The 15,300-nt window shown below is 38.3% G+C and overlaps 1 protein-coding gene across 6 annotated transcripts in view; it reads right to left on the minus strand.

Annotated features, from left to right (window-relative positions):
• MIGA1 (mitoguardin 1) overlaps nt 1–14,867 on the minus strand; it is a 96,052-nt gene extending 81,185 nt beyond the window's left edge. For 4 of the 6 annotated variants that reach the window (XM_046020274.1, XM_046020310.1, XM_046020299.1 and 1 more), the window contains exons 1-2: nt 14,423–14,617; nt 11,912–12,025 (exon numbers count right to left, since the gene is read on the minus strand). In XM_046020274.1, the coding sequence (XP_045876230.1) occupies nt 11,912–12,010 (99 nt within the window). In that variant the 5' untranslated portion in view covers nt 12,011–12,025; nt 14,423–14,617. Of the gene's footprint in view, nt 1–11,911; nt 12,026–14,422; nt 14,618–14,782 lie in introns of those variants that run through there. The other 2 variants (XM_046020318.1, XM_046020282.1) reach the window with 2 other exon arrangements.
• Between the last annotated feature and the right edge of the window lie 433 nt (nt 14,868–15,300).

Below are 15,300 nucleotides of genomic sequence, written 5' to 3' on the forward strand. Positions count from 1 at the left end.
GTAATATAAGTATACAGTAAGTATTAACATCAGACGAAGAGGGGGACAGACACTATCATTCTCCTAAAATACAGGAGAGCTATAAAATAAAGCCATAGTCGTGGGGCGCCTGGGTGGCCCAGTGGATTAAAGCCTCTGCCTTCAGCTCAAGTCATGATCCCAGGGTCCTCGGATGGAGACCCGCATCGGGCTCTCTGCTCAGCGGGGAGCCTGCTTCCTCCTCTCTCTCTTTCTCTGCCTGCCTCTCTGCCTACCTGTGGTCTCTGTCTGTCAAATAAATAAATAAAACCTTTAAAATAAATAAATAAATAAATAAAGCCATAGTCTTGAGATGTAAAGAGCTGGAGACAGTGTCACTTCCAAACTCACAACACTAAAAGAACGAGAAAAATGGCAACTTCTCATTTTTTCTTGAACCCATCACAATTTTGAGGTCAGAGGGCAATCAACTGGCCTTAAAACTAAAGAAACACACGTATCTGCATGAACAGATAGGACATAAGTTCTGGCATGCAGAGATAAAACACAGCAGGATATCAGTAAGAGTTCAGCTAGTATGGCTGATAAATTGGTAAAGACAGCTGCACTCGTGAGACAGGGTAAAGTACCCCCGGGGGTAGAGGGAATACTGCAAAGATAGCAGTAATGCATCTTTTTGCAGATTTTATCTTCATGAATCCCACCAGGCCCTACTTATAGAAAGACTACTAGAGTCCTGAGTGTCCCTAACAATGCAGAACTGGAGGAGGGAATCAGGAGTTTTTGTGGAGGGGCATGATTTGCCTCAATACCCTTCTCTATTCCTTAAAAAGAACAAAAGACTTAATCGGTGGGATGTAGCTTTAACTTTCAAGGGAAATTTATACCGTTAAATGCTTATATTAAAGAAGAAAGGATCAAATTCATAATCTGAGTTTTTGCCTTTAGAAACTAGAAAAAAGAACAAATTCAATCCAAAGCAAGCAGAAGACAGGAATAAAGACTTAACAGAAATCAATGAAATAGAAAACCAAATCAATAAAATCAAGTGTTTAAAAAAAAAAAATCACTACGTTCACTGCAAGTAGGTTCCGGGGGTAGGGATGGGGGAGAAAGCAATGAAACTGACAAAGCTCTAGCCAGTCTGACCAAAAACAAACTAAAGAGAGGGGGAGAGAGAGAAAAGCCACATATTACCAAAATCAGAAATAAAAGATATCATCACTTAAAGGCCTTACAGGTAAGAAACAACTCTATGCCCATAAATTCAACAACTTTAAATGAAATGAACCAATTTCTTGAAAAACAGAAACTATCCAAATTCACTCAGAAAGAAATAGATAGTATGAATAGTTATATATGTATGGAAGAAACTTGAATATGTAGTTAAATAAAGTCTTTTAACAAATGATAGGGCAAATTCTACTAAATATTTAAGAAAGAAATATCAATTCCCTTCAATGAGGGAATATTTCCCAATCATTTTTTTTTTTTAAAGATTTTATTTATTTATTTGACAGAGAGAGATCACAAGTAGGCAGAGAGGCAGGCAGAGAGAGAGGAGGAAGCAGGCTCCCCACGGAGCAGAGAGCCTGATGTGGGGCTCGATCCCAGGACCCTGAGATCATGACCTGAGCCGAAGGCAGCGGCTTAATCCACTGAGCCACCCAGGCGCCCCGATTTCCCAATCATTTTTGAAGCCAGCATTACTATTAATATCAAAACCAAAGACATTACAAAAAAATTATAGGCTAGTACCTACAATGTTGACAGATTTTTTAAAAAATCCTTCACAAAATATTAACACATTGAATCTAGCAGTATATAAAATGAATACTGTATAAGATCAAGTAGTGTATATCCAAGGAATACAAATCTGGTTTAGCACTCAAAAATCAATTAATGTAACTTACCATAATAACAAACCAAGAAGAAAAGCCGCAATATAATCTCAATAGATTCAAAAAGAATATTTGAAAATATTCAATAGCCACTCATGATTTTTAAAACACTCAGCAAATTAGAACTGGAAGGTATGTGGCTTAGTGTCCCCCACCCCCAAATTCACATTCACTTTGAATATCTGATTATGATCTTATTTAAAAATAAAGTTTTTGTCCATGTAATTAAGGTAAGAATCAAGATGACATCACACTGTTTTAGGATAGGTCCTAAATCAAATAAGTGTCCTTATAAGGGATTAAAGGACACAGAGACACAAAAGAGAAAGCCTTGTAAAAAGGGAGGCAGAGGGGCGCCTGGGTGGCTCAGTGGGTTAAAGCCTCTGCCTTTCGCTCAGGTCATGATCCCAGGGTCCGGGATCGAGCCCCGCATCGGGCTCCTTGGTGGGGAGCCTGCTTCCTCCTCTCTCTCTCTCTGCCTGCCTCTCTACTTGTGATCTCTATCTGTCAAATAAATAAATAAAAAAAATCTTAAAAAAAAAAAAAAAAGGGAGGCAGAGATTACAGTTACACTGCAACAGCCAAGGAATGCCTGAAGCTACCAGAACCAAAATCATGTTAAAAGTATGAGCCAGTATAAAAAGTCAAGAAAAAAGAATAAAAGGGATACATATTGGTAAGGAAGAAGTAAAACTGTATTTGCATAAAATTTTGATTGTCTAAGTGGAAAACCCCCAAAAATCTACCCCAAATTCCCTGGAACTGATAGGTAAATAGGCCACAGTCTGTAACAGCAATAAGCAACTGGACATTGAAATTTAAAAAGCAGTAGCATTGATAATAGCACCAAGTAAAAGAAAAAAAATACTTAAGAGATAAATCGAAAAAAAAAATCAGTGCTAGTTAACAACAAAACACTGATGAAAGAAATCAATAAAGATAAAAAGGAGAGCTACATCATGTTCATCAATTATAAAAAGTTGTTTCTCTCCAAATGTACAAAAAACAATATAATCCTAGTCAAAAGCCCAGCAAAAAGAATTTTAAGATTTTACTTATTTATTTGAGAGAGGGGAAAGCATGAACAGGTGAGAGGGGAGAGGGAGGAGGAGAAGCAGACTCCCTGCTGAGCAGGGAGCCTGAAGCAGGCACCACCATCCCAGGACCTAACCTGAGCCAAAGGCAGGTGCATAAGCCACCCAGGCAACCCACAGCAAAATTTTTTGTAGATACTGGTAGCTCATTATTTTAAAAAATTAAGGAAAGGCAAAGGAACTAGAATAACCAAAATAACTCTGAAAAAGAACAAAGTTGGAGAACATACTCTACCAATTTCAAAACTTAACTGTAAAGCTACAATAATTAAAACAGTGTGGTATTGGTGAAACAATAGACATACAGATCAATGCAACAGAACAGAATTCAGAAATAAACCTGCACAAATAGAGTCCATCTATTTTTGTCAAAAGTAAATTCAAGGAAGAAATTTTGAGAAGAAAACACAGAAAATATATGTAATCTAGAAATCCACCAAGACCCACAAACCACCTACATGTCCCTCCACAGGTAAATGGATAAACTGGTACATCCATACAATGGAACACTCAGCAACAAAAAGGGTCATGATATTCAAATACACAACAATGTGAATGAATCTCAAATGTATTATGTTAAGTGAAAAAAATCAATTCCAAAAGATTATGTACTGTATAATTTCACACTACATACAATAATTGACCCATGGATCATAAACCGAAAACTCTAAGAACATAAAACCTAAAACTAGAAAAGTTCTAGAAGAAAGCAAAAAAGAAAATCTTTGTGACTTTTGGTTAGGCAAATATTAGCGACAACACTGAGAACCTAATTCATTACAAAAAAAGAAAAAAGTTGGCAAATGGACTTCAGAATCAAAAATTTCTGCTCTTTAAAAGGCACTGCGTAGAGGCACCTGGGTGGCCAGTCACTTAGGCCTCTGGCTCTTGATTTCCACTCAGATCATGATCTCATGGATAGTGGGCTCAAGCCTGCATTGGGTTCTGTCCTCAGTGGGCAGTCTGAAATTCTTTCACCCTCTTCCCTCTGCCCTGTCCCCTGCTTGCATGAGCTCTTTCTCTAAAATAAGTAAGTCTTTAAAAACATAAATAAAGAGGCACCTGGGTGGCTCAGTCGTTAAGTGTCTACCTTTGGCTCAGGTCATGATCCCAGAGTCCTGGGATCCAGCCCTGCAGCAGGATCCCTGCTCAGTGGAAAGTCTGCTTCTCCCTCTCCCACTCCCCTTGCTTGTGTTCCCTCTCTCGCTGTCAAATAAATAAATAAAATCTATCAATCAATCAATCAATCAATCAATGGCACTTTCCAGAAGTTGAAAAGACAATCTATAGACTAGAAAAAAAAAGTTGCAATTGATTTATCTGATAAAGGAACTGTACCCAGGGTATATAAAGAATTCTCAAAACTTAGTAAGAAAACAACCCAATTTAAAATTGGGCAAAAGCTTTCAATAGACACATCAACAAAAATTTACAGGTGGCCAATAAGTATATGAAATCATGTTCAACATTACTAGTCCTTAGGGAAAATCAAATTAAAACCACAACGAGGGGGCGCCTGGGTGGCTCAGTGGATTAAAGCCTCTGCCTTCAGCTCAGGTCATGATCTCAGGGTCCTGGATCGAGCTCCGCATCAGGCTCTCTGATCAGCCTGCTTCCCCGTCTTTCTCTCTGCCGGCCTCTCTGCCTACTTGTGATCTCTCTCTCTCTGTCAAATAAATAAATAAATAATCTTAAATACAAACAAACAAACAAAACAAAACACAATGAGAGTCTACTATTCTATTAGAATGGCTAAAATTAAAAGACTGGCAATCCCAATGATATGGCCACTTTGGAAGAAGGCTGGCATTTTCTTTGAAGATTAAATATATCCCAGGGTGCCTGAGTGGCTCAGTTGGTTAAGCATCTGTCTCTTGTTTTGGGCTCTGATGGTGATTTCGTGGTCTTGGAATCAAGCCCCACGTTAGGCTCCATCCTCAATAAAGAGTCTGCTTCAGATTCTCTCTCCCTCTCTGCCCCTCTCCGCTCTCTCTCTCTCTCTTTCTCAAATAAAAATTTTAAAAAAAATTTTTTTAAAGGTTTTTTATTTATTTATTTGACAGAGAGAGAGAGATCACAAGTAGAGAGGCAGGCAGAGAGAGAGGGGGATGCAGGCTCCCTGCTGAGTAGAGAATCCAATGCCGGGCTCGATCCCAGGACCCTGAGATCATGACCTGAGCCGAAGGCAGTGGCTTAACCCACTGAGCCACCCAGGTGCCCCAAATTTTAAAAAATGTTTTAAAAATTTTTTTAATTAAATATATCCCTATCTTATGATTCAGTCATTCCACTCCCAAGAGAAATGAAAGCATATGTCTATACAAAGACTCGTATGGGAATGATCTTAGCAGCTTTACTTACAATTAAAAAATAAAAACAGGAAACAACCCAATGTCAACCAATAGCTGAACAGGTAAACAAACTGTGGTATATCCATACAATGGAATACTATGCAGTAATAAAGGAGAATTAACTACTAATATACATAACATGTATATATTTCAAAATCAGACTAAGTAATATTTCAAAATCTTCATGTTGTGGTTTCCAGCTGAAAATCAGAATCTGTTTCTATTAACATGATAAACAATAATATACCAAAGCAATCCTTAAGAAAAGTACAGAAGCAAAAGAGACAAAAGTATTTTGTTTAGAGTATATATTCACTAAATGAAAGAACAAATACTTGGGAAAAAATAAGAAAGTTTATATTGTATGTACATATTGTATAATTTTATATAAAACAGAAAATGCAAACAAATACGCAGTGATAAAAAGGAGATCGGTGGTTGCCTGGAGGAAAATGAGGGAGGGGACAGGGAAAATGCAAAGGGAGAGATTACAAAGGGGAATGAGAAACTTCTGGAGATCATGGATATGTTCATTATCCTGATTGTGGCAAGACTTTCACAAAACTTAAATTGTATACTTTAAATATGGACAGTGTAATATGTGTCAATTATACCTGAATAAGGCTATTTGTAAAATAACATCTGGGTTCTACACAAAAATTGCTCATTTTCCGGAGTACCAGAAATTATTTACTTCTATTTGCCATTAGCATATCAGTGATCATTAGAACATCAGCAAATCAGTGACTATGATTTAACAAAAAATTTAAAACTATTCTTCTCTAGTTTTCCTCCAAGTCCATTTAAATTCCTTCAAAACTATCAAGAAAAATTAGAACATTCCAACAACACCTCAAATTGTTTCCCTTCACAAACTTTAAGAATTATTCTCTTAAGCAATGTGTCTATTACAGGCATTAGCGAATTTTTTAAAGATTTATTTATTTGAGAAAGAAAAAGAAAAAGAATGGGAGGAAGGGCAGAGGGAGAAAAATATTCCCAAGAAGACTCCATACCAAGTGTGGAGCCCAGTGCTGGACCACACTCAGATCTAAAGACCCTGAGATTATAACCCAAGCCAAAATCAAGAGTCAAATGCCTAACCAACTACGCCACCCAGGAGCCCTACAAATTTTTATTTCTTTACGTTTCTGTTTTTCCCTCTGGAACCATACCTTCAGTGTTAAGAGCAACCAAATGAGATTTGGAAAAAAAGACACTCCCTGAATTTGGATGCTAAACACTCAATAATAAAATAAATTCTAAAAACAGCACTGTTATTGGGACATGTGGCTGGCTCAGTCAGTGGAGCATGGGACTCCTGATCTCAGGGTTGTGAATTCAAGCCACAGGTTGGGTGTAGAGATTACTTAAAAATAAAATCTTAGAAAATTTTTTAATTAAAAATAAAAATAGCACTATTAAGAACATCTTCTTAATTTTTTTTAAGATTTTAATTATTTATTTGACAGCCAGAGATCACAAGTAGGCAGAGAGGCAGGCAAAGAGAGAGAGGAAGAGAACCAGACTTCTCGCTGAGCGGAGAGCCCCACGCGGGGTTCAATCTCAGGACCCTGGGATCGTGACCTGAGCCAAAGGCAGAGGCTTTCATACACTGAGCCACCCAGGTGCCCCAGAACATCTTCTTAATTTCAATATATTTTATAAACTGCCATGACCTCATTATCAAAAAAATATTAATCTTAGATCAAATGTAAAGATTAGTATTTACTGCAGGAGTAAATGTAAGATAAGAAATTAAGACCTCCATTACGGAAAAATAATCTATTAATAAAGGCCCAGTCACAGCTAAGTGATCATGGCTGCTTACATCGCCAGTTCTATATCCAAGGGCACTAAAGTTAGAGAACTACTATGAGATATAAATACAAAATTAAAACTGCTCCATCAGACATATAATGTCTTTACTAATATAAATTCAAATACAATAAAAATCAATTCACTTTTATTAAAATCCAAATTCTGTTTATATGTTATATATTTTTATGTAAAAGACCTATTAAGTTTACAGTCATAATCTCATGAAAAAATAAGCCTTTCCATGACAGGGACGCCTGGGTGGCTCAGAGGGTTGAGCCTCTGCCTTTGGCTCGGGCCCTGGTCTCAGGGTCCTGGAATAGAGCCCCGTGTCGGGCTCTCTGCTCAGCGGGGAGCCTGCTTCCCCCCCCCCCTGCCTGCCTCTCTGCCTACTTGTGATCTCTCTGTGTTAAATAAATAAAATCTTAAAAAAAAAAAAAACCTTTCCATGAGAAAAAAACGTAACAAATTTCCCAAAGAAATTGTTGATCCTAAGTAATCTAGAAAATACAACACTTGAAAGTCTCTTACTCCTGCTTATCACTTCTTCTTATGTTACTCCTCTCCACCATAAGGAAGTCAGTTACTTCCTATATCATTGCCTGCAACACTGGAAATAGCATCTTAGAATCCTGAAGCTCAGAGGGGTTTTCTGTGGTGATGCAGTTCATTTCCTCACCTCCAGACAAATGAAAACTAGACACATGTCCTATTCATTCAACATGAATTGAGCATCTATTTATGGCCCAGACACTGAAAACACAAAGGAAAAGAACACTACTCCTTAAGCTCAGATTTCACAACCCTGCCCACTTCATAACCTGATGCTATTGTTTAATGCTCTTTGTCAAGTTTCCCCCACCATCTAATGTTCTCCGGAAACAGAATAGTTAGTCACACACGAGTCTCCTGTTCTAAAAACCTGATTTCCTGGGGCGCCTGGGTGGCTCAGCGGGTTAAGCCTCTGCCTTTGGCTCAGGTCATGATCTCAGGGTCCTGGGATGCAGCCCCACATCGGGCTCTCTGCTCAGCGGGGAGCCTGCTTCCCCCTCTCTCTCTACTTGCCTCTCTATCTACTTGTGAACTCTCTCTCTATATATCAAATAAAGCCTGGGTGGCTCAGTGGGTTGGGGCCTCTGCCTTCAGCTCGGGTCGTGATCCCAGGGTCCTGGGATGGAGCCCCGCATCGGGTTCTCTGCTCGGCGGGGGGCCTGCTTCCTCCTCTCTCTCTCTGCCTCTCTGCCTGCTTGTGATCTCTGTCTGTCAAATAAATAAATAAAATCTTTAAAAAAATAAAATAAAAAAATAAAAAAAATAAATAAATAAAAACCTTATTTCCCTTTACTCAGCAAAAGGATTCAGTTGATCTATTCCTCAAACATAGTACTTACAACACCTTTATTTTGGTGGCGGCGGGGTGGGGGCAGGGATGAAGGGGTGGTTTCTACAAACTTTATTAAGGTTCTAAGCTCAGTAAGGGCTGTAACTATGCCTAGATCTTGCTCACCAAATTATGTCTTGACTGAAACACAGTAGAGGCTTAATAGATATACTTTGAATGCATCTTTCTGATAACTAGAACATACTGCATGCAAACTATAAACTCTGAATAAATGGGAATAATCCTTTCCTCATAAGGTTGTTGTGGATAGATAACATACATAACATAATATCTGACACGTAGCAGGCACTCAAAAATGTGAGCTATGATTTAATGCTAATTTAAAAAATTAAAAGTTTGAAATAATTTTTTTAAAGATTTTATTTATTTATTTGAGAGAGGGAGAGCACAAGCACGGGAGGGGCAGAGGCAGAGAGAAAAGCAGACTACCCACTGAGCAGGGAGCCCAATGTGGGGCTTGATCCCAGGACCCCAAGATTATAACCTAAGCCGAAGGCAGACACTTAACCAGCTGACCAACCCAGGCATACCGAAATAATTTTAGATTTACAGAAAAGCTGCAAAGATAGGGTTCCTATATACCCATCACTTGGGATTTTCCTGATATTAACATCTTATATAATCTCTTGTAAAACTAAAAAATTTACATTAAAACAAAACTAAAAAGCTAACAGTACAATATTATTAACTAAACTATAGACTTTATTCTGATTTCACCAGTTTTTCCACTGATGTTCTTGACCAGTTCAGGATGCTACATTGCATTTAGACAACTTTTTGTCCTAAGTGCTTAGAATTTGTCTTTGTCTTTCTCACTTAACACTCTGAATTTGGAGAATCAACTAAACTACTTGCCTCTTCATGTTGTGGTTTCCAGCTGAAAATCAGAATCTGTTTCTATTAACATGATAAACAGTAATATACCAAAGCAATCCTTAAGAAAAGTACAAAAGCAAAAGAGACAGAAGTATTTTGTTTAGAGTATATATTCACTAAAAGAAAGAACAAATACTTGGAAAATGTATTATTATTTAAATAAATGACATAGGGAAATATAATAGGAGTTAACATTTATTGGGGTGCTCACTCATCTTTATTGCATGTCAAATATGATAAATTGGCTTCAAAGAGGTTAAGTGACCTGCCAAAGATCACACAATTCCACAGTGGTGAAACATGAATCAAAATACATCACTGAAGGTGTTTAAATCCCTATTTGTTGAAGGGAGACAAACCATAAGAGACTCTTAATCTCACAAAACAAACTGAGGGTTGCTGGAAGATTGGGTGGTAGGAAAGGGTGGTGGGGTTATGGACATTGGGGAGGGTACGTGATATGGTGAGTGCTGTGAAATGTGTAAGCCTAACGATTCACAGACCTGTACCTCTGGGGCTAATAATTTATGTCAATAAAAATAATCTTAAATAAATAAATCCCTATTTATCTTACATCATCTATTAAAATCACTTCAGTCACACTGAATAGTATATATGATCAAGTAGTGTATACCTCTTGATTTCAGCTTAGGTTCTAATATGAGGGTCCTGAGATCAAGCCCTGTGTGGGGCTCTGTGCTCAGCATGGAGTATGCTTGTGCCTCTCCCTCCCCCTGCTTGCACACACACACTCTCTCTCTCTTTCAAATAAATAGAGTCGGATGTTTAACCAACTGAGCCACCTAGGTACCCCTATTATTTGCCCTTTTAGACAAGTTACTGAAGCTCTTGAAGCCTCCAGATTAGTAAAATTGATATGATTTCCAAATTCCAGGGCTACTTTGTAGATTAGAGACATTTTATGTATAAAGGACATAAACTACATCTTAAACATACTGAATGCTAGGTAGTAATTATTATTCTCATATATTTTAACTGTGCAACCTCCTTTCCTATATACATGTAAAATTACACTATATTTCACCCATCTGAGATACTATTCATTTCAATATGTAAGCAAGTTTTACAAATGTTGAAATGTCAAAAATCATCATCTTGGATTTGATGAAATTTGGTGTAACTTTAGAGAACTAAATGCTACTTTCTATACGTGCCTTTTTCTTTAGCACAATGAAGCACAAATTGCATTAGAAGCAAATACTAAAAATATAGGGACAGCTCTCATGGAAGATATACAAAAGGACAGTAAGTGCATGAAGAGATGTTCAACATCACTAATCACTAGGGAAATGCAAATCAAAACCACAATGAGATACCAACCCATACCCATTAGGGTAGCTACCATCAAAAAGCCAGAAAATTACAGGTGTTGGTAATAATTTGGAAAAACCAGAACTCTTGTCCAGTGCTGGTAGAAATGAAAAGTGGTGGTGGAGCCACTATGGAAAGAGATATGTGAGTTCCTCAACAAATTAAACACAGAATCACCATATGATCCAGCAATTTCACATTAGGTATATATCCAAAAGAACTGAAAGCAGGGACTTGAATACATATTTATACACTCATGTTTATAGCACCATTATTCACAAGAGCCAAAAGATGGAAGTAACACAAATGACCAGCGGTGGATGAATGGATTAACAAAATGTGGTATGTATGTAAAATCAAATGTTATTCAACCTGGGAAGACAAGGAAATTCTGGGACCCGGCTGGGTGGCTCGGTCAGTTAAGCGTCTGCCTTTGGCTCAGGTCATGATCCCAGGGTCCTAAGATTGAGTCCCGCATTAGCTCCTTGCTCAACAGAGAGCCTGCTTCTCCCTCTGCCTGCTGCTCCCACTGCTTGTGCTTGTGTGCACTCTCTCTCTCTGACAAATCAACAAATAAAATCTTTAAAAAAAAAAAAAAAGAAGAAGGAAATTCTGACATGCTACAAAATAGATGAACCTTGAGGACATTATGCTAAGTAAAATAAGGCAGTCCCCCAAAGACAAATATTATATAATTCCATTTATGAGGTACCAGGCTCCCCCACTCAGTGGGAAGTCTGCCTCTTCCTCTTCCTCTAACCTCCTCCTTCATGCTCTTGCTTGCTCTCTCTCTCTTTCTCAAATGAATAAATTAAAGAATCTCTTAACAAAAAAGGTAGGATGATTTTTGTCTAAGTTAATTTAATTTATCTAAGTAATCTCTATACCCTCATGGGGCTCAAACTCAGGACCCCAAGATCAAAAGTCACTTATTCTTCCAACTGAGGCAGCCAGGTACCCCAGAACTATTTCTTTAAAAAGTCCTGAAATGATAACAACTAAAAACCAAGAAATGAAAACCAAGTAAGTATTAAACCACCTTAATAAACATTTGACTGAAACATTTCAAATGTCAACTGAAATTTAAATACTATAAATAAAATACTATGCTCTGAGCAATAAACTTATTATTCAACTTCATGTTTCTTTCTTTTTTACCTGGGAGAGAGAATAGTACCAAGACAGAGGAAGATCAAACACTCTTAGTACTGCTGTCTTCAAGGAAAACTGTGATTCGCTTACTGTTTCTTCTGACATGACTCCTCTTCTAATCTTCATTAAATGAAACATAAAAACATATGAGCCACCAAATGAAAGAGACAAACTGAAATTTTAATTCTATCAGTTTTTTTCTTTTTGCAGTTAATTATTCATGATAAACTTCCCTGAAAAAAATTATGAGCCAAATTTATTTGAGCTAAAAGTTTATTTATTTATCACCAAAGCACCCAAAAAAAAATGAGTTAGATTTGAACTAAGAGTTCGGGTAGCACATTTTCCCTAGAAAATTGCAGGTTCTCGATTTTCTCTTTTCTGGTTAAACATTTCAGCTTTTAAATAGTAATTTAAAACTGATTTCTTCCCACTTATTTCCTACAAGGGAATGACTGGGACCAGGACTCCTGGAGCTAGAAAGCTTAGTTCACTGAACTTCAGAACTCAGGCACTTATTCTACTAGCCCATTTTAAAGATCTCCAAAGAAATGCCACATACATGCTATGAAATTTTAATTGTTTTAATGCCTATTTCTATTGAAACCAAAGAAAGAGAAGTCAGATGTCTACAGAGAAAGCAGCTCTCAGAAAAGCCCTTAAGGGTAGCCTTCATAGAAACATAATGGTTCAGGCTCTGGGTCTATGCTTTTCAAAGCCAGGAACTCAATCTTACCTGTGTGCCTAAACAAATTCATAGTATTGATATATAAGTTATCTTAAAAATTTATTCATTTATAATAAGGAAATATACTATCTAGTAAGAGAATACTTAAATATGTTATCAAAACATACCCTCTCTGAAATAAAAAACTGTAAGGAGCTAAATTTTTTTAAAGAGTTGAAAAGGCTGCCTGGTGAGCACAAAATTAATGGAACCCTGGATCCCCTTATCTAGGCCAATTTAAAGCCTGAGACAGCTCTCTGGTACACAAGAGAGTAGGCCTTCCCAGTAACCAGAATGTTTATGTCTACCAAGTCTAATATTTCTTTTCCTTGAATAGGGCCACATAAACATAACTAAAGAGAAAATAAAAATCATTAGTAATCTCTCTATAAAAGCTTACTAGCTAGCTATACTTTGAGTCCTTTATTTCTGCATATATGTCTTCTCTTTCTGTAGGCTCCAGTATACTACCCTTTTCTGTTAATATTCTTTCTTCCCACAAGTATCAAAACCACTGATTAAGTAGTAGTCTCCTTTCAAATAAAACACAGGTGGGTTACTGCTATTGACACTAACCTACTAACTTTATTCCCTACTAGCAACGCAGAGTATAAACTTGATACCCCTCACACATATTCTAATGACAATGTTCAGCCTCAGTGTAATTCTAACTGAACCACATTTATTCCAACCAATAAACTATGATATAAACATATTACTGAGAAATACAAAAGAATCCATAAACAAACAAGAGAAAAATGGTCCTCTGGGGTATAAGGGAGGCTGGGGAAGGAATCATTCCTTTTCATTATCAGTCTTCTCAAGTATTTGATTTTCTATCCACCTATATATATTATTTTTTTGTTACACTGAAAAGAAAAAAAAAAGTACACTTATCCCCTCCACCCCCCTAAAACTGACAACTTCTTGAGAAACATTTTTAGTAACTAAATAGATTCTGGATCATTGAGCCAACTTTGCTACATTAAAAAAAAAAAAAAAAAAAACCTTAGTAATTCACCCAAAGTGACTTTCTCCATAATAAGAGGTTCCTATTTTTTAAGGAGAGGAGAAAGAAAATAAAGCAAACTTTTCAATTTAAACTGCCGGGGTTTTCTTAAGAGTTCTGAAAAATCTCCTTTTTTGCATCCTAACTACCTCATTCTCTTTAACTTAAAATCACTGAGGGAATGATTCCAAATTTAATAATAATTGAATAATGTAAAAAAAAAAAACCCGACTTTCAGTTGCTTCCATAAGAATTTCATAATTAAAATGAACACTAAGGCAGTTTAATATTCAAATTCGTAAAGAGTCTAAAACATCACCAAAAATACTGTATTATGTAATATTACTCGCATCTCTACAGCTAACCACTGCGGAGCTAAAAAGTGTGATAGGGTTTGTTTCTAAACACCCTAAAATTCTGTTCTACAGCTTGGACTTTGCAACTGAAACAAAAATGAAAGTCTGAAATACCCTAAAAAATTTTGACGTGAAGCCTAAACCCATACAACCGAACTCTGAGAAAAAACAGAAATGCTTCGTTGCAATAATGATAGAACAATAATAAAGTCTGTGCAAGAGCAAGATCTTCCGGAGTCCTCCCTCCAGAATATAAATGTTAAGCAACTTTATTGACAGAGGATCCCAACGCCCCAATCCCTCCCAATGCTATATTATTCTCTGAAAGCACCTGCAAAGAACGCGTAATCTTCCCCATTCGTATACCACTCCCAGCTCAAACCACTGGCATTTAAGCAGAAACACAGACCAAAAGCCGCTCCTACCTCCACCAAGAACCCCACTCCCGATCCCCACAGCACTCTCCTCAGTGGTCGTCCCTCTTTACGAAGGGACCAGGAAAGGGGTCTCCCTCTCGGCTCGCCCGCCCTGGCCCTCAGCCGGGCTCGGACCAGTCAGGTGCCCACCCCGATTCAGTGCTGCCCTTGCGGGCCTCCCTCCGGCGTGGGGGCTTCTCCGGCTTTCGGTTCCTTCACCAGCACTGAGAATCTCAAGGGCCAAGACCGGGGCCCCAGCCGGCGCCCTACCACGCCCCACCACGCCCCACCATGCCCAGCCCCGCAGCCTCAGCCCCGTTGGCTTAGCGACCCCTCCCGCTCCAGCGCCCGGCGTCTCCGCCCTTGTACCTGGTGCTCCTCCAGGCCAGGTGCGGCTGGCCCACGCCTGCTTCCCCGCCGCAGCCCCGAGCTGAGCAGCCGCCTGGCCGCGGGGGCGGAGTCCTTCCGGGGTCAGGAGTGGGAGGGTGGAAAGAAAGTGGCGGGGGCCTTCTAGCCTTTCAGCGTGAGGGGCTACGTGTGAAGCCGCTCCCGCCATTTTTGTTAAGGGCATGAGGTTTCTGCCTTGCCAAATAGGAAAACAAAAACTATTTAGGTAGAATGTATTTTTGCAATACTGTCAACTGGTATCGTATTTTTGTAGCGTTTTGAGGGCTCTAGGACCATTCGGCGAATCTGGTGAAAACCAGGGGACTTTACTCGAGAAAAATGCACGTAGACACTCATATGTTGTTAAAAGAAACAATATATTACAGTATATACAAGTTCAGACTCCCCAGACCAATCCACGGATCTCAGATTAAAAACTATTACTATAGGTCCTCAGCACTTAAACGAATAAATGTTAAGAGGCATTCTAACCCTGTATT

Source organism: Meles meles, chromosome 1, assembly GCF_922984935.1.
Source record: "Meles meles chromosome 1, mMelMel3.1 paternal haplotype, whole genome shotgun sequence".
NCBI classification, from domain to species: Eukaryota; Metazoa; Chordata; class Mammalia; order Carnivora; family Mustelidae; genus Meles; species Meles meles.